Source organism: Patella vulgata, chromosome 1, assembly GCF_932274485.2.
Source record: "Patella vulgata chromosome 1, xgPatVulg1.2, whole genome shotgun sequence".
Lineage (NCBI taxonomy): Eukaryota > Metazoa > Mollusca > Gastropoda > Patellidae > Patella > Patella vulgata.
The window spans coordinates 40,371,272-40,393,428 of record NC_065879.2 but is presented as its reverse complement, the minus strand read 5'-3'; the positions used below and the strand labels follow the sequence as shown (position 1 = coordinate 40,393,428).

Sequence of the window (22,157 nt, the reverse complement as noted above, 5' to 3'; positions counted from 1 at the left end):
ATTCCAGATTCTGCTACAAATATTAATATAATTCAACATAATAATACAGGAGATAAATGTTATCACAAACAGTGAGGGCATTCCCCACAATAATTTACAAGCGGTTGCCATGCAAGATACGCCTACATTTTGCAAGAGATGGACAGAGAACAAGCTAAAAAGATAGGCTGCCAGGCAACAAAACATACGCCCACAGCAGCTATATCGTCTGGGCAGTCAACCAGAGTTGTCACATATTTTTACTTTTTTTTAAAGTAATGAAACATTTATAATATTAATACATTAAAATCTGATTAAGAGTAACAACTCATTAAGTAATTATCAGAAAACCATTAGAATTTGTTTGGTTTTTATAAAGTTCTGCCCCATGCTAATGTTTAGTATACAAAACTTTTAACATCATGGATTTAGCTGTTCAAGTCATAAAGATTCATTGAAAATCAATATATTTGTTCGTCTCAAGACCTTAAACACTGTGTATAAATTAAAGGTCAATCGGATATTAACTTTAGACTCTAGAGCGTCCACAAGATTTTTTGAAGTGATCAAGGGCCATAACTCTGGCAGTAATTATCGAAAATCGCTGAAAATCAATAGGCTTCTTCATCTCATGACCTTAAACACTGTGTATAAATTTAAAGTCAATCGGATATTAACTTTAGCCTATAGAGCATCCACAAGACAGACGAGGGCGACAACAATATACGACCACATTTCAATGTGGGCGTATAAAAAAATATCAAAAAGATTTTACATAAGATCAAAGGCCAAATTCCAGGAAGCTACAGTCCGACATTACATGCAAGTATCGAAAGGAACCCAGTTCTTTGGGATATAAACATATATTTTAAGTTTAATCAAAATCGGATAAAAATTATGACCTTTAGAGGGTCCACAACCTTGGTATTACATAATTTTAAACACTATATATATTTGCGTATGTGGTGCCGTCATTTTGTTGGATAGTTTCGGTCGGATTTTCACGAAATTTGAACTCAGTTGTCATTATGGTGTAACGGTGATGTATTTAAACGTTTTTTAAAATCTTCATTATGGTGTAATGGTGATATATTTAATCATTTTTTTAAATAAGATAATAATTGTAACCTTTAGAGTGTCCACAAGCTAAAAATAAGACTTTTCTTACAATCAAGGGCCATAATCCAGTAAGTTACAGTTCAATATGCACGAATATCGAAAGGAAACCAGTTCTTTAGGATATAAACATTATTTCAAGTTTCATCAAAATCCGATAAAAATTGTGACCTTTAGAGGGTATTACATACTTTTACACTATTCACATATGAGGAGCAGCCATGTTGTCAGGCAGTTTGGGTCTGATTTTCACGAATTTCAAAGTCAACCATCATTGGGGTGTAACAGTGATACCTTTGAACGTTTTTTAAAATCAGATAAAAATTGTGACCTCTAATGGAGATAAATAGGTGAAGAAGAAACATGCACTTACATTTAAGTTTTTCTTCTACATTTCCTCTTGATGTAACTGATAATGCTTGTAGAAATTCACCAAATTCTATATATCCATCCTGTTAAATAACAAAACACTTGATAAAGGGATTTTGTATGGAGCAAGAAAGACCTTTGAGCAAAGAGTGTAAAACATTTATCCCACATTCAACTATCTAATAGAAGTATCATTCTTAATCCAAGAACTGTCCTTTTCAGAGTACATTACTTTTTACAAGCATTAATTGTTAAACCCAACGCCGGGTTGGCTTTTGGACGGGTAAAACCTGTTTTTTCCAGAAACGATTGAAACGATGATCAGGAACAACTCCGTTAAAAACGTCAAAACTCTGAGGGATATATTCATCCATTATATCTCTTAAATCCACTTTTGATCACTATATTCTACTATGAAATCCTCAACAGGAAGTGAAGCTAATTAATTATTAAAATTTTATCACAATTCTTCTCATACTGAATATAAGACAAAATACAATATTCGTGAATTTCAGTTGATATACAAAAATCTAGCTATATTTTCAGTAAACATATATATGGAGCTTTGTTTGGTGTTAATTAGAATCAAAGCTGTCAAGCTCCAAAGTCTTGACCAATCAAATTGCTTATCACTCTGCTTAACCTGAGCCAAAAATTGATGGAATGAAACTATACACCAAGGTTCAACACACTGACTTATTTAGAAGCAAAGTTATTGTGTCCAAAAGCATTGATCAATCAAATTGCCTATCTCGGTTTACCATAAGTAGAAAATGCTCATCATCGAACTCAGTCAAGGCATTCACCTAATTAACATCTACACAAAGTTTGAAAATTCAAGCTCAATTAGAAGCAGAGTTATTGTGTCCCAAAAGTGTGACGGACGGACCCATTTTAATAGTCCCCTGCTTTCTTCAAAAGGTGGAGGGGTAAGGTGGCCAAATGGTTAATACGTGCCCATTGCATCATTAGGTCTGTTATTGAGTCGTGTGGCATGGTTTTGAATCCCGGCTTGTACGTTACAAGGAGTAGGGTGGCCTGTCCAACCTCGTGGGTTTTCTCCGGGTCCTCAAGTTTCCTCCCACTGCTAAAGCGAATTATTAAAACAAGGCAACAGTGAGACTGATATCCCCTGCTGAAATCCCGAAATAAATAGATGACACATATTAATTAATTGCACATATTAGTTAATTGCACATTTATCTTTTTCAAAATTGGAATTAATTTAATTGTTGATTGTCTTTGGGACGCAGACAGTGTTCTATTTTCAAAACTATAATTAATGGAGTTTAAAACATAATTTTTAATTAGTGGCCAATACCTCCGTCATTTCCAGGGGATTTGGGTTTTTTTAAAGTCTCTAATTGCTCCAAAACATTCATCCTCATCTATTTTGTATTCTAACATATCACTCTGATACTCATCAAGTTTTGGCAAATTCGTTTTTTTCTACATTAAGGTATTCATCACACGATGCATATAGGATGCATATAGGTTTTTATAATAATTATGAATTTCTTACAATATTTGGTCAGGAGAAGTTATTTCGTAACCTTGAATCGTTTTAATATGGTTAAAAGTTGGTTTTTTTCTGTCACTGTTTTTGTAAGTTTTTTTCTCCCTCGCCATACCACTTTATTTTCTATCTTAGAATGGCTCCATGTGTTTCATCCTCATATATTACGACGTATATCTAGTTTATTGAGTAACGTTTGATACTCTGAGTTATTAATGTTATCTAACAGTTGGTTTTCAATGTTTTCCATCAATCTGTCCTAGATTTTCTTCTTTTAGCTTCCGTTTAATACTTTGCTTTTTCTTACAATAAATAATAGTATTAGATTTTATTTTAAACTTTATATAATTCCAAAGTCAGCACCTATCGTTTTCATCATGAAATTCATGACAGTTTAATATATTCATAGCATTCTTGTCGGAAGTTAGGCTATTATTGAAGATCTATTGACCTTTCCCTCGTACATTTTCGGAAATTTTTAATTTTAGTATTATTGCTGAGTGGTCACCTATTGTGTTAGCTTTTATTGAACAATATTAATATTAAAATAGACAGGACAGTAAAATCGTTTACATTATCACATTATCTTCAGCTATACCATGTGCCGGTGGGAGTCAAAGTTGATGACAAATGTGTACATACGAGTCATTGCCTTTGGTACCACCATACAGCATGGCTATAGTGAAAGGAACAGTGTAATAAATTCTTTGGAAATATAGCTGACATGTTAATTAGTCAACTCTCTTTGTATTTGAAAATCCAAAGGTATGCTTTCAAATACTTGTGGCATAACTAATCATTTAAAGAATTAGGGATGGGGGGCATTTTTAAATCAACCTGCTTGCAAATGGTCAATATGTGCTGTCAAAATAGGTGATCTGTCGAAGTACAGGTATGATGGAGAAATGAAATGAATGAATGAATGGAGTTTGTGCTGGCCCTTAATTTAAAAGCTGTAATACTAGTAATTTAGACCTGTGTCACAAAGGTTCATCCTGTATAAAAATTTATCAAATGTGAATAAATTTGTTAACATAACCGATATTTCAATTTGCGTAACCAGGAAATCGGTCGCGTGTTTTGAAGCTTGCACGCCTGCACATAACCGATAGGTATCGTTCACGTGAAATTTCGTGGCCTTATATGTAAATATTATCTATTGCGAAATGTAGTTATTTATATTAGGCCTATGCTATATTTATATTCAATATGATTAAAACACCAGATCCTATTTCGTTTCGTTTTTATAGTTCAAAATTTCGTTTTACTTGTCTTTAAACTTGTCTTGTCTTTACTTGTCTTTACTAGGATCTGGAAGAGTTGTTATCATTGACATGTTCTGCATGATGTGAGCTATTAGCCAATGAAACGGTCTGTTACAACGAGCTTTAGGCGTGTTTTGCACGGAACTGTGGGTAATTCACTAGTAACATCAATGATGATTGGTTAATCAAATGTCTGACGTCATAGGGTCTGACGTGACCTATCGCTACAACCGGTCAGATCTTCATGTAGTGTAGGCCATCGAAAGTATAAAAAACAAAACAAAATATAGATCTGTATTTTAATCAGATAATTGTATTTATATTAGTAAATAACAATATGACCAAAATGTTTTGGCTGTTATGCCTTAACCTATACTACTAGGCCTAGTACTTCATCGACTTTAAAAACTAAAAGTCTGTCTCAGTCACCACCTACTCCTTCATTTATCTCACCAAAGAAATCACCTCATGGCATCAGAGTTAAAGAAGTCATTTTTATCAGACATCTGTATAACAGCCAGTTCAGACCCTTATTTTTAAACCAGTTCATTATTGCTGGGGCTTTTAAGACAGCATCGTGTTGCGTTCACACGTACTATAAGCCAAACCAGTTTAACTATTCTGACCTCTTCGGGTTCGGTCAGAGGTAAGAGGTAACTACGCATGGGTAGCTTTATATTCTTTATTTGGTTTTCGCACGCTTTCGATAACATTGGCACTGCCTGACCCCGATATTTTCACATAAATGTAACTTACTGCGTACTGCGCATGCTCAAAGCAAGCTGGAGTCGGGGTTTTTAAACCAACCCGTTCAGATGAACCAGTTTAAAATAAAAAGCCCTCTCGAAGACAGGGCGCAAGCTGGGTTTTTTAAACTGGTTTATTTGCCCCATATTTGTGTTCAGACGCTTAAGTTTTTCTACCAGTTCAACTTTTAAATGAACGGGCTATAATTTGCCAGAAAAAATCCAAGTCCAGTGCGAAACAAAAACAGAATCTTTATTGTTTTATTTAAAGCACCAATAACACTTTTGCTGTTTTGATTGCTGTTTTGATAAGTCTGGTGAAACAAATAGCTATATTCTAATTACTAAATGTGTTATTGTCTTACTTTTAGTGTAAATCCTCCATTAAATTCTATTTTATTTATCCTGGGTGATCAAACAAAAATATTTTCAAATCAAAGTCACATCTGGAAAAGCCTAACTTTAGACTTATGCAATCCAGGGAGGTAACTAGTGTTGGAAATGAAATGAAATGGGGTTTAATGTCCTACTGTTCTGCTCCTAAACTGGGCTAATGAAGACGGTCATATGCCATACAGTGTGCTATGAGGGAAATTAGTGTTGGATTTGATCGACTACATGTACAGTAGCTGTTATAATTGTTTCTAGAAATCAGAATATTTATATTACTGCAATTTATTAATCAGACTCAAGATTGGAACATCCAAAGTAAGTTTGGTGTTTTTATCGATGATGACATGTACACTATGTCATAGGTGAGCCCCATATTGATTTGGGGAGTGGGGGGTGGGGCTCCATCTGTTTCATTCGCAATTGCAGACAAAACCCATTTTACTATTTGAATGGACATGACAGCTTTTAATGAGAGTCAAGTGTTATTTTGCTTCGTTTTTTATACTTTTGATGGCCTCCACTACTTGAAAATCTGCCCAGTTGTAGTAGGTCACGTCAGGCTCATGCAAAAGGCTTTTGACTCCATGACATCAGACATTTGATAAACCAATCAGCGTTGATGTTTCTAGTGGGATGCCCACAGTTCCGTGAACTGCATGTCAAGAACTCTCAGCAACAGACCGTTTCATTGGTTAATCCCTCAGAACAATCAGAATGCAGGTTATATAAATACTCTTCTAGATCCTAGTGTAGTAAAGACAAGTAAATCAGATTGACCATTGTTGCTGTTGCCAGTCAATTACAATTTCACGTTTGGTTAATTTAGAGAAAGCACAGACTTCTTGTGGAATGAACACTGAACCCCCAGTCATGAAATATGTCTCCATGTAGATGGCTGATTAAATTAGTCACATATACAAATATCAATACATTTAAATAAATATTATCATTGCTTTTTTAATCTTCTGATTTTTCATGTCTGGAACCAAAAGACAAATTATACAACCAGAAAATATTATCCTAGTTCTTTCTATAAATGTCAGTCTATTCAAGACATTTCATGTAATTAGATGATAACACTCATTTCAAATAGAATATAGGTAATAAAAATGATGAAAAATAAACAAAACTATTGAATCTGGAATGATTATGTTTTCCCAGTGAAGTTTAAGAATCAGATTGTTTTTATGTGTGGTGAAAATTCTTACTTTATATTTATTTCATGTCAATTAAGACGGAATGATGACAATATACAACCACACTGGAATGTAAATAAAAACCAGGAAACAATCATTTCCTCTTATGGAAGGATGATTAAAATGAACCACTAGCCAGTGCTGTGTCGGTCTGTCATAAACTATATATGTATCCGAACCAGTGTTGGGATTTCAAAATTTTTCTTGTTGGACATTTTTACCGAAAATAATGGGGCATAACTTTTATCGTTATTTAAGCAGGCGGTTTCAGACCACAATTAAAAATCATGTGTCAACAAAATCTTCAAATCGTACGCAATAAAAAAATTGGTGCACCTCGTTATTCTTCATATTTAATTCCGGTATGGTATTCAAATTTATGTCAGTAATATTCCTACAAAATTACGTGTTGTCGTAATACGATAGAATGAAAGCGTGCCGACTACAGTCGACCCATACTTGTTTCAAATTCACGCACCTAAAAAAATAGGTGCACCTCGTTATTCTTCATATTTAATTCTGGTATGGTATTCAAATTTATGTCAGTAATGTTCCTACAAAATTACGTGTTGTCGTAATACGATAGAATGAAATCGTCGACCCATACTTGTTTCAAATTCAAGCACCTAAAAAAATAGGTGCACATTTTATTTTTCATATTTAATTCCCGTGCGGTATTCAATTTATGATAGTAATATTCCTACAAAATTACGTGTTGTCATAATACAATAGAATGAAAGCATGCCGACTCGTACCCGTTTCAAATTTTTTTGGCAGTAACTACTTAATTTATTTAAAAACAAACTCCATTCAACATATTATCAAAATAGAATTCTTCCTCTGACATCAGTCACGTTTCCATCACTTAACTTCACGCATCTCGCGAGATTTCTACTTTCGTTTCAGTTATTGTATTATAACCATGTGCTTGCATTGTCTAGTATTTATCGGATGTGTGTGGATGTGTGTGTGCTTTATTTAACGTCCGCTTCCACCTAAGTGATATCGCAGACAGATTATTGGGTGTTATATACTCTTACAATATGTGACATCTATGACTAGTTTCTACATAATGTCGGCTCACATCAATGCGATTAATATGTCCGACAATGGAGAAACGAGGTAAACAAGTAGATTAAAATTATAATCATTCTTATTGGATTGATGAATAGTCCGACAAAGTGGAAGCAATGACTTCTGTTTAAGATTAGATTGATGAATTGTCCAACAAAGAATTAAGTCAGTCAAGTTAAGATGATAATCAAGGTAGGTGTATAAATATGTTGATCACTTAATTACCAAATCAATCCAGCCTATTATCAACAATAATCGGGTTGAGTGGTATTTATACACTCAGTACACTATATTAATTTTGAAATTTTGAATATTATTCACCATATCTTGATGTCCGTTTGGGCATATTCCTGGTCGGACAATTTAGGATGTTTGGAAAATAGTGTCGGACATGTATGGAATATACGGGCGAAATCCCAACACTGATTCGAACACAAAAACCTGAAACAATTCTCAGAAATAATTGGTATTTGTTCAAGTAATTTTTAATCCACTCACCTTATTTTCATCAAAAACATTAAAAACAAACGTAGCAAACTTGCTTGGATCACCATATGGAAAAAACTGTTGATAAATCTTAGAAAAACCCTGAAAAAAAAAGATACCAAAAAATTAAATGCAGAATACCATAGTAAGAGAATTTCACATACATGAGACTGTTTTTATAGAAAAGTCACTGGTTTCATAGACATCATAATAAATATTTACATGTTTAATTTCTATAAAGTGGGCATAAGTATGTAATTCAAACACCCAAATGGGATGATATATCATATTTCCCTTGTCCGGAAAATTCAAATCAATACATTGAGCTGTTTAGAAATGATCACTTTGTCTGGGGTCATCACTTACCATTATAACTTAGACAGACACCTACACAAAGTGGAGTTTGGGAACTTGTAACCAACCTCAAAAGGACATTAAAAGTGTAGGGGAGAGCGGGGCACAGTAAGCCATGGGGCACAGTAAGCCAGTCTTTGTAATTTTTAACTGTTTTGGGAAAATTCAATTGTGACATCACTGGGGAATTCCCCTATACGGCCCCCATTTGTCCTCCTAAATTCAATAAATTCATGTAAGCTGATTAATATTTATCGGCCATTAACTGTTTTTCTGACGCAAAAGTTAATTTTTGGCGGACTGGTTAAACTGCTTGGCTACTCCAGATTTTGTTCGAGTCCACAAACTTGAAATCCCAGGTGAAGGAGATAGTATTTGACTCTCATTAGAAATATTTTGTTTCATAATACTATCACGTCTTCCTGCCATTTTCGATTTACTGACATGGTTGATGACGGGGCAGAGTGGGGCACATTTCGGAGGGGCACACTGAGCATAAGCATTTCGAGTTTAGCTAAATCTCATATGTCCATTTTAGACAGAATCTGGATATTTGAGCTGTTTTTAAGTAAATATTGGTCCTAGGTTACGAATCCTTACCGACTTACAAGTCATAGAAGTTTTTCACATAAAAGATTTTTTTTCTCCAGTTAAAGAATTTTTTATTCAATGTTAAGCTGTTTTTTTAAATTTTCAGCAGCATATCTGTGTTCAAGTCTTAAAACAAATTCATATTTTGAACTAAAAGTTTACTTTTTACAGTTCTTATGAGTTTCGGTGTGTTTACTATACATTTTTTTTAAAAGAAACATACTTGATGGCCAACTGTGTCCCATAGTGTGACCCAGTGTACCCCACATACGGGGCACATTGGGTCAAAAAAAAAATTTTGGTTTTACAATGGTCTACACAGAAATGGTTTCAATTTATTAACTTCTTAATAGCACTGTTAAATCGAACACATGACTGGCTTCAACTGAGTGCATAGTTTGATTCTCTGTAGGATTTCACTTCTGGTCAAGTCACTAAAAAAAGAAATCATGCCCACTGTGCCCCGCTCTCCCCTACATTTCTTCGAAAAATTATCACTGAACATCAGATAAGTGCACATAGGCATGAGTATTTCATTCTAAATATACTTTTATTGACTTAATTATATCTGAAACTGTTCCTTTAATTATGTTCTTACCTGTTGGTATAGCATTAAATGAGAGTAAGAACACTATCAGGAGTTTAAGATATGTTATAGATATACAGTTTGACAGGTAGTATAAACAAACAATTCCACACTCTTTAATTTAAAGTGGTGGAGATGCTTCAAGTTTGATGGAGCAAACAGAGGCACTAGTTTAATGGTAATCATGCCAAATGAAAAGTCATTTCCACTTAAATGTGATGTGACCATACTACATCGGGTATAAACAAATAAGATCAATAAGAATATTACTGACTCAAATTTCTTTTTATGAATGGCTTGCTTAGCAATACATTACACAAAAGTATTTATCGGGTAGTTATTTCCCTGAAAAACACCCAGGGGGCACATGTGACAAAAAAATGTATCAGTATCCCTAAACAACAGACTGTCAGTTTAGCTGTCTGCTCGAGTGACGTAAGGAGTGCTTCTTATGTGTTAATCTATAGGCTAGCAGTTGTGAGAACATTTAGAGAATTAAATGTCCAGTTGACTCTGCGATTAAATGGCAGACATAGAAGTTAAAAGATCATAATCCATGAATTCATTAAACCTTAACTGGTCGACGTCATTTTGACGTCATGACGTCAAGTGGTCAGGCTAAATAAAGGCTGAAGTGAAATATTTTGTATGCCTATTTCAATCACTACTGCCAAATAATCATAAGTGATAGACTCTTGACACCTATAAAAAAGTTGATGGGGATAAGTTGATTTATAATTTGCAAATCCTTCTAAAACGTTTTCATCAGAAATATCGTCTTCAGAATCCGAGTCAGAATAATTCATAAGTATTTCAACCACTTCGCGCGTCTTTAACGTTCCCGACATTGTTAAATTATGTTGAACAAAGACATGTTTTTCCCAATGCCCTTGACTAGACAAGTTCCTGTCTGGCACGCATGCGTGGCCATATCAATTAAATACGAAACTAAATACTCAAATGCGGCTTATAAAAAAGGTTCTTGTTGTAGTCGACTTTAGTTGACCGTAACCACTTAGCTGTATAACGGTGTGGTGGCTATAGTCGACAATGACCGGTTAAGGGTTAAACTTTGATATGTATGGTAGATGGAAAGTGACTAACCACAAATACAAGCTGGTAATAGATTCTCCCTCAATCAAGTTACGTGATAAAACACGGATGATAAAAATAGACTAAAATTAAACGGCGGACATAGTAGTTGACAAATCATAATCCATGAATTCATTCAGCTTTGATATGTATGGTAGATGGAAAGTGACTAACCACAAATACAAGCTGGTAATGGATTCTCCCTCAATCAAGTCACGTGATAAAACAAGGATGATAACCAGCTATTGCCAGACAAGATATGCCCATATTTTGCAAGAGATGGATAGAGAACAAGCACAAACCTGATTTTTCATACAATCAGGGGCCATAATCCAAGAAGTTATGGTCTGAAATGTGCAAATATCTTTGGGATATAAAGATATATTTTAAGTTTCCTCAAAATCGGACAAAAATTGGAACCTCTAGAGGGTCGACAACCTTCATATTACATACTTGTACACAATTTGCGTACAAGGGGCAGCCTTTTTGTCGGGCAGTTTCATATCAATTTACCCGAATTTGAACTCAACCTTCATTATGGTGGAACAGTGATATTTTTAACCGTTTTTTTTTATTAAATCTGATGAAAATTGTATCTTCTAGAGGATCCATGAGCTAAAAATGTGATTTTGCGTACAATCAGGGGCAATAATCCTGACGGTTATGGTCTGATATGTGCAAATATCCAAAGGAACTCAAATCTTTGACATATAAACACATATTTTAAGTTTCATCAAAATCGGACAAAAATTGTGACCTCTAGCAGGTCCACAACTGTGGTATTACATACGGTACTTTTACACAATTTGCATTCAAGGTGTGGCCACTTTGATGGGCAGTTACAGTCCGATTTTACGAAATTCCGACTCAATCATCATCAGGGTGTAACAATGATATATTTAAACAATTTTTAAAATCGGATAAAAATTGTGACCTCTAGAGGGTCAACAAGCTAAAATTGTGATTTATGCGTACAATCAGTGGCCACAATCAAGGAAGTTACGACAGGAACTGAGATCTTTGGGATATAAACACATGTTTTAAGTTTCATCCAAATTGGATCAAAATTGTTACCTCTAGATGGCCCACAACCTTGATATTACATACTTTTAACACTATTTGCACACAGGTAATGGTCATTTTGTAATTTCAGTCAGATTTTTACAAAATTCGAACTCAACCATCATAATGGTTTTAACAGCAGGGCACAAACTGTCGGTCGCCAAAGTCGCAATTTGCGATAAAAATATGAAAGTGGCGATTAAAATTTTGATTTTGGCGATAATTTTGGCGATAATGTTTTGCAGTACTGGCGATTCTTTTTGAGAGCTGGGGGAAAAATTTTTTAAAATTCTAATCGTATTTATCCTTGATTAACCATTATTGAGTATCAATCACATGACGGGATACTATAATTTAATCAACTGGCTGATAATCCGGATCACGTCAATGAGTAATACTAATCAGTTGTCTTGGATTAATGATTAGTTGATTGATAATTGTTAATGATGTATATAATACCTATCTCAAGTTATTATTTACTCCTAATGATTAATCTAAGCGGTGATTATTTGATGTTTCTTTTCGTTTTAAAAAGGTAATACATGTAATCAAAATGGCTGACAGTTACTTTTGAAGAGAATTAAATATTTTGATAGCTGAATTCTGTTTACAGTGGCTTCATATACGGCATGTAAAATATACAAGCATGCCTATTGGATATCATTATTTCAAATTATATTATCACCACTGGTCGAAAAGGTTCACCTTTAACATATATATCATATTACCGTAGCCAAAATGCTCTAAAAGTTAATGACGGGAAAAATTGTAAGCATCTGTTACAAATATAATTGAAATTTATACCATTCTATCAAGGATTCAGATTCTGATACCTTTACGGTACCTGAAAATAACAATAGGCCCATTGTGCATGCAACACAAAAATTTATAGAAAATTGGTAATCCTTGGAATGAGATTTGATGTGTAAATACTGAAAATATATTGTGCAGTACGGTGTTCAAATAGACTAAAGTCACCAAAAATAAAATCTGATCTTATTAAATCCAAACTTTGCTAATGTATTATGTAAAGACAGTTGTTGTATATTGTATTGTATATATCGGTAATTGTTTTATAATAAGCCTAACTGAGACATAAAATGATTAGATGTTGTCTTTTTTATCACACATTTTTGGCGGATAAAATATTCCAGTTGGCGGAAAAAATATGAACATTTTCTTTATATAAAAATTATCATCCATTTTGGCAGAAAAAAATTGAAAGCCAGTGTGAGCCCTGTGTAACGGTGATATACTTAAATGTTTTTTTTTTTAAATTGGTTAAAAATTGGGGCCATAATCTATGAAGTTACTCTCTGATATGAGCAAATATCGAAAGGAACCAAGATCATCAGATTATAAACATATACTCAGCCAAATTAAAAACTTGACACTCAGGATTTTTGGGACTAGATTTTTAATATTTTAGTGTTATGTTGTGCACAGACGACCTTGACATCAACAGAAAGCAAGAATATGTCTCCCCGAAAGTCCTTGACATTGATAACGTTCGTGATGTCACAGTACCCCCCAAAATGAAACTCACAGACTTGGAGAACAATCGGAATAAAGTGTTTAGTAACAGTTGTGGCCTCCTCTAATGTCTCGTACTGCCACACAACGTCTTCTCATGGATCTCAGAACATTAGTAATCACTACCCGAGGAAGACGACGCCACTGCTCAGCAAGAGCATGTTGAAGGTTCTGCAACGTCAGTGGTGGATTCACTTGCTGACGAACACGTCGACCCAGTTCGTCCCAGATGTGTTCAATAGGATTAAGGTCGGGGCTAGGCGACGGCCAATCCAGGACTTGGACACCGGCATTTCTTAAAAAATTCTGTATGGATTCGAGCATTGTCTTGTTGAAATGTTAGTCCAGGCCCATGTCTCTGCATAAACGGAAGAAGAACAGGTTGCAAAATCTGATCCCTGTACTGGACAGCATTTAAGTTTCCTTTTGACAACAACAAGAGGAGAACGTCCATGTGCACAAAAAGAACCCCAAACCATGAAGCTGCCGCCACCAAATCGGTCAACTTCTCTGACGCATACTTGAGCGTAACGTTTACCTCGTCTGCGGTACACTCGGACCCTGCCATCGGCAAATCTCAAAGTGCATCGAGATTCGTCACTAAAGACAACCGAATTCCACTGTCTTTGAGTAAATCTTATGTGTCTTGTGGCCCACACAAGTCGGTTACGGTGATGAAGAGGTGTCAATATTGGTTCATTATAGGGCCTCCGAGCTCGAAGACCAGCAGCCTGCAAGCGATTTCAAACAGTTTGTGCCGTTACCCTTCCACCATCTCTCTACTTGTGGAGGTTGCAGTGACAAATCTGTTTCTAAGATGACGTAATCGTATTGCTTGATCTTCCTGGAGTGACGTCACACGTGGCGCTCCCACCCTTGGGCGGTCGGCAATAGTCCCAGTTTGAAGCACTCTCATTCTAAGATTAATTACTGTCTGGCGTGAACAATTAAAGGCTCTTGCAACAGTGACCACAGACTGACCAGCATAGAGCCTACTTATAGCACGTAGACGTTCTACAATTGAAAGGCGTGGCATTTTCTAACAAAGATGAAAATAACAATTTTAATTTGTTTTTCCAGTTCAAGTTACGTGTGCGTGTTCAGTTTAAGAAACTTGCATCAATTGACCTCACGAGTTTGCACTGTTTTTCAGGTTTTTCATCTTTATATGCTCAAAAGTCACGTGATCCACGTGACTTTACAATTTTATGAAATTAAAGGCTTCTTACTACTTACTATCGTTAGAAACACTTTAAAATTTATTTGACTTACCAGAAAAATTTTTTTGTTGAAATTCATCAGTGTCAAGTTTTTAATTTGGCTGAGTATATAATATTTCAAGTTTAATCAAAATTGGATAAAAATTGTGACCTCTTGAGTGCCCACAAGCTAAAAACCTGATTTTTCATACAATCAGGAACCATAATCCATGAACTTACGATCTGATACATGCCAATATTGAAAGGAACCAAGACTTTTGGGAGGTAAACCTATATTTCAAGTTTCCTCAAAATCGGATAAAAATTGTGACCTGTAGAGTGTCCACAAACAAATTGTGGACGGACGGACAGGGGCGATGACAATATATGTCCACATAAAAATGTGAGCGTATAAAAATAGGTTAGAGACCTGAAGAAAACTTTTGAATAGATAAATTACTTTGGATATGTTATAAGTCTAAATATATCATCAAATCACATGGTTGGTACCCAAGAAACGGTGGTGCACTTTAAAGTAGATGATTGTCATTTGCATTTGTTCGCACAAAATATATTTCTCATTGCATAACCCACATTAAAATACACACAAATAGATTTATCAACAATTAATAAGAAAACAAAATCAAAATATCAACGGTAGATAAACTCTTGGTTTGGATTAAATCAGATTAAAAAGAGTCCCATTAAAAGGTTTTATCCATGTTTATAGGTGATGCTTGTTTGTTTTCACCATATTGGATTTATTTTGTCTGAAGAGGTTGTCATACATTTTGAAAGGTTCACTGAGTTCTTTACCATTACTACAATAACACAATTGGCTTGGGCGGCAAAGCTCAAGGAGGGGTTCATTCCACTCAAACCCCTTTTTTGTGTTTGTCAAATTACATGTCAATTAAGCCATAACCACTTCTAATTGAGTACCACCTCATCTTCTGGGTACATATCCCATTTTAAAATGTCTGTATCCACTCAACACAAACTGAGGCAATTCAGACATTTGGTACATTTTTATTTAAATAATTTGCTAGAACATTGGGATCTTTAGCTGCCAAAGAAAACCCATGAGGTTAGGCAGGTGATCACGTACAAGTTTGGGATAGAAACCACGGCAATTAATTTAATGATAGATCTTATAATGTAAAGCACACTCTGCTACCGACTCCACACCAACTATATGAATTGAGAGAGAGAGGTTAACCTCCACTCAACACAACCTAGGTCATCTCAGAACTAACATATGGTACAATTTTGTATCAATACTCTGCTTACGCGTAGAGGATCTAAGCAGTGGGAGGAAACCAGAAGACCTGGAGATAACCCACGCGGTTAGGCAGACGACCCTGTCACATATTAGTGTGGGATCAAAACCACACCACTTGACTCAATAACAGCTGTTATGATACAAAGTAAGTTAGACCATTCGGTCATCCAAAGGCAACAGATATAGCTATATCCCTGTACCTGTTGTGTACAATAGTGGGCAATGTTAATATTAAAGTAATTACTGTATTCTACTCTCCTTGCGGACAAATTATCTCCATTCCCAACACTCCATGATGCTCTCTTAATTGATTACTGTTCATCCAAACACCAGGAGGCGGTGACCTGTGGTGGTCGATTAGACAACTTGTCCATTTTGATTAACGACTAATCAGTATACATATTGGTACTCTTGCGTACTTCATCAAAATTACATTTCTTCTTACTTTTATTTAAAGGGGCATTACGGAAGATTAGATAAAGAGCTGGCAGTTCTCACTATAATACTTAAAAACTAGAATATGCTGAAAATTTCAGTCAAATTGCTCCACTCTGAAATGAAATATTAGCGTTTGAATTTTAGGCCTATAGTCGGTACGATAAAAAACATAGTCTTGATTATCCATGTTTGGATTAAATTATCAGTGAGCGTTGAGCAGCAAATCAGATTCAAATCCAGTGAAAATCAGACACATAAGATGGCATCGACAGTTGATTAAAGTCTTTCCATATTACTAAATGTCTAATTAATAGTTTATATAACATTTCAGGCCCAAAGAAAGACCTGCAATACAGTAGGCAGATTTAGCTCTTGCATAATGTATGTTTAACATTATCACATCTAAGTTCGAGTATAAATAAAGAGATTAGAAGCCATGAGTATCATTTGAATATTTCCTTCTGTACTTTAAAGCAATTCAAGGAGTGTTTATCTTTGTTATTGTTAGAATCAATGACACACATACATGACCGTTTGCCATAAGGGAAATGTTAACAAGAAATTTGCATTTCTGCCAACTTTTCGTAATAGGTTATTTTACATTCATGCTAACAAGGACACAGGTGGACCACGGTTTATTGTCCCATCTGAACAACCAGATGCTCTTCCTTGGCTGGCCCTCCCTCCTGAACCACTGACAAGTGGAAACAAAGCTGAAAACACCTGATGAACTTTCTCGGTCACCATCTGCTTAATGAGACACTGCCATATTCACCACACCACGGTGTTTCCCAGAGAAGGAGATGATTTAAATGATAATGAATACCTTTCTACTCCTTTTATTCTACATCCCTGACCTATCCACACTGAATAACAATAGTAGACAAATAATTCTGTTAAGAACAATGTGTCCATTATTATAAAATTTGTTATCTACTCACACGGCAGTTGAATAAAAGAGAGAAAAGTATGGGACATAAAACATCTCTTAATGTTTGCAAGACTCCAACACTGGCATTTTTTCAATAATAACAGATATAGATGTAGATAGCATTTAAACAGTCTGTTGATTACTAGGTTAATGGTCTTATATCGTCACTTTTAATACTTTCTCACATGCAACTTTCTTCACTTTACAAGTCAGTCTCAGAAATAAAGGGGAGTTGGATGGCCGAATTGTTAGTATGTGGGCGTTGTTTCATAAGGTCTATCATTGAATCGATTTGCCGTGGTTTCGATTCCCCGGTTGTACGTGACAAGGAGTAGGGTCGCCTGTCCAACCTCGTGGGTTTTCTCTGGGTCTTACGGTTTCCTCCCACTGCTAAAGACCCCTACGCACAAGCAAATTAATGAAATAAAATTGAACCATATATGTTAGTCTCGAAATGACCTTGTTAGAGTTGAGTGGACATTATTAAACCTCATTACTTAGAACTATTAAGCAATTATTTAAAGAACCTCTTGCTTATGATAATTAAATAATCAGTGGACTGAATCAAAACACATCTATTTAGACATAAACAGCTCCAATCCAGACTGACCAAGTTATTGTGCCCAACAAGATACATATCACACCAAAATCAAAAGATTAGACAAAACAAAGAACAAATTAACCAAGAGATTCCAATACCTAATAAAAAGGTTAACCATCACACGTAGTATAAATTTCTTAAATTGACATGAATCAAAGCCAAGGCATGAAGTATGATTATTAATGACAAAAGACACAATAAGAATATTTGTAACACCAATCGAATAAAACCTGAATAATTGAAATACATGCATGTAGTCATGTAAAACTATTATTGTTCAAGAGATAAAATGAAATGAAATGAAATGAAATGGAGTTTAACGTCCTACTGTTCTGCTCCTAACCTGGGCTAATGAAGACGGGCATTGTTCAAGAGATAATATCAAACACAATACAAAATCAAAGATTAAACATTCATTATGCTGCAGGTCTTTCTTCGGGCCTGAAATGTTATAAACTATTAATTAGACATTTGTGACCCGTCATGGCATAATGAGTCGCAATGAGAAAATTTTGAAAATGGAGTTATTGTAATTTTCACATTCTCCAACTCATTACCTTCAATTTGATGTATAGTTTATTTGAGTCGCAATGAGGAAATTTTGAAAATTGAGTTATTGTTATTCGCACAATCTCTAACTCATTACCTTCAATTTCTTGTATAGTTTGTTTGAATCGGGCAAAAATTGACTGAGCTGTGTCTATTTGAAGCTACCCAACTCACAAAAGTAAGTTTTGAGAAAAAGCAAGTCAAAGATTATGTTCCAAAACAAAATCCCATTGCAACCAGGCCATTTATTTGCTGTTTTGTCATTGAATATATCTTTCCATGGGTTTTCAGTGGTGCAGAAGACGAAAATCGTAGTAAAAATTTGATCTGACTATTTCTGCCATTTCTTTGCTATTTTTATCGTTTAATATTCTTTTCATTTAGGATTTCAAGGGTGCTGAAGACGGAAATCGTAGTAAATGCACTCTTTTTGTTAACGAAACATCCACAACACAAGCGGCATATTCACCTGATAGTGTTATACTGAAGAACAATCTATACATTAGTAGTCTATGTTTTGTATATTATAACTTTGGTGAGATCAATTAATTAGCACCTTAGTGCCAGCTAGTGGTCGGGGCCCTTATTCACGAAAACTTAAACTAAGATACAATCGAAATTTTAAGAAATACTGCAATTCGATTGGCTGACCAGTAAAATCAATTTGTATATATCCAATTTGCATATTGGTCAGCCAATCGAATTGCAGTTTTTCTTAAAATTTCGATTGTATCTTAGTTTAAGTTTTTGTGAGTAAGGGCCCAGGAGATTAAGGTTGTTGATTTGGGTAATCATCAAAGAAGCCACCACAGTTGTACGTGTGTTCTTTTAACACGTGAATTAAAATAAGGTTTTGCGTGTATGATAGGTCTATTATTATTTTCAGGTAGGCTACCATAACGGTATCAAAATATGAGTCCCTATAGAAATGTCAATATTATTGGCAAGAAATGCTTTCGTTCACTTTCGTGCATTTTGGCTTTGATGTAATTAAACAATGGCAGACTGTCTTTCCCACTCGAGAATCGTCGCATTTCGGCACGTTGGTCATTCTCATTTTTTCGACCCATGGTGATAAGAGAATTTTAAATAATATCCAATATGCATTCCTTACTTTGCATGCCGTATGAATAAGCGACAGTAAACGGAATTCAGCTATCAATAAAATTCTCTTCGAAAAGAAAATTATTGTATTAATTAATTAATAATGAGTTGTCGATGGCTTTATCCGTGACAGCTGATTAGTATTACTCATTGACACACCGGCTTGTCGATTAATTTACATAATTCTGCAACATGGTTTTGACTAACACTCAAGGCAATCTATACGATCAGAATCAATTTTTTCTCTGCCACTGTACCCAAAAACATTATCACCAAAACCAAATATCTATCGTCTGCTCAAGTCAGCCACGCAACCATAATGCTTTGCACGCAGTGTCTGGGCCAATCAGCAAACGAGTTATGTAGACAGCATAGCAACAAGCGGTGTTATTTTTTATTTTCAGGGGTTTTAAAACTCGATTGCATCCGTTTAAAATGAATTCATCGGCAATATTTTGATCATATTTGTAAACTAGAGATTCTCAGCTTTACAACGATGCCAATTATTATGCAAGAGGAATGACTGGTCGTCCTGTTGCGAGCCAAGAAAAATAACTATTTTCGCTGCGAATTTTAAGAAATAGGACAGATTTAAGAATACGGTACTCTTACAAAATGTCCAAATAAAGGTGTTCTAAAATTTTTTATTGCTATTTTGATCTTTTGTGTCGATAGATTATATTTCAGCATATTCCCTTTACGTCATCTAGTTTTTAACTTTTATAGTGAGAACTGCCAGTTCTTTAACTAATCTCCCATAATGTATCCTTAGGTATTAAATTACAACATCTTTATAATGCAATCTAATTATATTGCTTCAGTTGTCATTTAACAAATGACCAAAGCTGGATTAAAAATAATATCAGTCCCCGATCCTTTGTTGTAACCAAACAAAGATAAAAGCTACTTTTAGATATTTTTTAGATCATCTGTGTAATGTTTTATTATTAAGATCAGTTATAGTAATCACTACATTAAATTATTGATGATGCCTTCAATTTGTCATGGACTTAAATCTATAAAATAACTGCTAAATGGAGAGTTAGACTGGTTGCTCACAATTTAGTAGCATTCTAACAAACACTGTGGACTAATAATTCTCAATTAACTTATTGGGCGCAAGAGTTAATCAGATTAAAAACTTGACACTTGACCAAAATATTCACCTCCTACCACAAAGCAAACATTCAATACTGTGTGTAGATTTATTGGAAAACAACTACTAGATTATTATTATTCCTGTCCTAGTCAGAAAATGAAAATTCATTTAAATGAACTAGATTGAAGAACATATTCATCAATATCCGATACCATGACTTTTGAGCAGTGTTCTACTCCTGTCTGACACCCGATACATTGACAATTACATATGTGTATACATGTTGGTATCTAAATCCCCTAGAGAAATAAACAATTACATTAGAAACCTGAGATATGGGATACATTAGAAGTGTGCTCGATCCAATTTGTGTAGCAATAAAGACTTGTTTTGTACCTATATTCTCAGTATTCTCAGTATCTGACTCCAAGCAAAATAATTCATTGTTTAATTTGGAAAATATCGATTTGGATACTCTGCCAATTAACAGACCTGTAGCTTTTTTTTATACCAGAATAACTCAACCCTATGTCAAATCACTTACAAATTTTTTTTTTTCTCCAAAATTATGTAATTGGAGATGACCAAACTGTGCTGGCAACTACTTGTATTTTTCTAGCTTTTATGGATCTTTGAAAACAAACCCCTGCACAGAAAATTAACAAACAAAGAATGAGGTAGATCAACACAGAAAAAGAAACAGAAACAAGAATTGATATAAACATTCCGACTACCTGTACCAGTGAAGAAACCTCCATTTCAAACTCTAACATTCAGCCAGATCAAATCAGTTTCCTTCCCACTCGTAAATACCACTTATCAAAATGGTCCCAGTCTGGTAGTAGATACCACTTACATGTACGGTATCAACACAATCCCAGCCTGATTGAAAATACCACTTGGCAATCCAAGTCTGGTCAAAGATACAACAATATATATACCAGAATCGGTGTAATGGATATAATCCGAGTCAGAATAATTCATTAGAATTTGAACCACTTCGAGCGTTTTTAACGTTCCCGACATCGTTAAATTACATTTTTCGTCAAAAAATGTTGAACAAAGACATGTTTTTCTCAATGCCCTTGACTAGACAAGTTCCTGTCTGACACGCATACGTGGCCATATCAATTAAATACGAAACTAAATACTCAAATGCGGCTTATAAAAAAGATTCTTGTTGTGATAAAGTCGACCGTGACCACTTAGCTGTATAATGTTGTGGTGACTAGTCGACAATGACCGGTTAAGGGTTAAAAGCAGAGTTGTTATGTTCCAAAGTCTTGACCAATCAAATTGCTTTTCGCTCCTTAGCCTAAGCAGAAAATTCTCATCACTGAACTTAGTCAAGGTAATGATATAATGAATCAAAATTCAGAGTTTCATCACTCTCACTTCTTTACAACCAAAGATATTGTGCCCAAAGCATCAACCAATCAGATTGCTTATCTCTGCTTACCATAAGCAGACAATGTTCATCATCGAACTCCATCAAGGCATTCACCCAATGAACGTCTACACCAAGTTTGAACACTCTACCTCAATTACAAGGAGAGTTATTTTCTTGACCAATCAAATTGCTTATCGCTCTGCTTA

General features: G+C 34.9%; 1 protein-coding gene across 1 annotated transcript in view; it reads right to left on the bottom strand.

The window, feature by feature from the left end:
• The window catches only part of LOC126826029 (neuronal calcium sensor 1), a 77,325-nt gene that overhangs the window by 9,308 nt on the left and 45,860 nt on the right, over window positions 1-22,157 (bottom strand). Inside the window, exons 4-5 of the mRNA XM_050555543.2 lie at window positions 8,153-8,242; window positions 1,469-1,547 (exon numbers count right to left, since the gene is read on the bottom strand). Coding sequence (XP_050411500.1) covers window positions 1,469-1,547; window positions 8,153-8,242 — 169 coding nt within the window. The remainder of the gene's footprint in view (window positions 1-1,468; window positions 1,548-8,152; window positions 8,243-22,157) is intronic.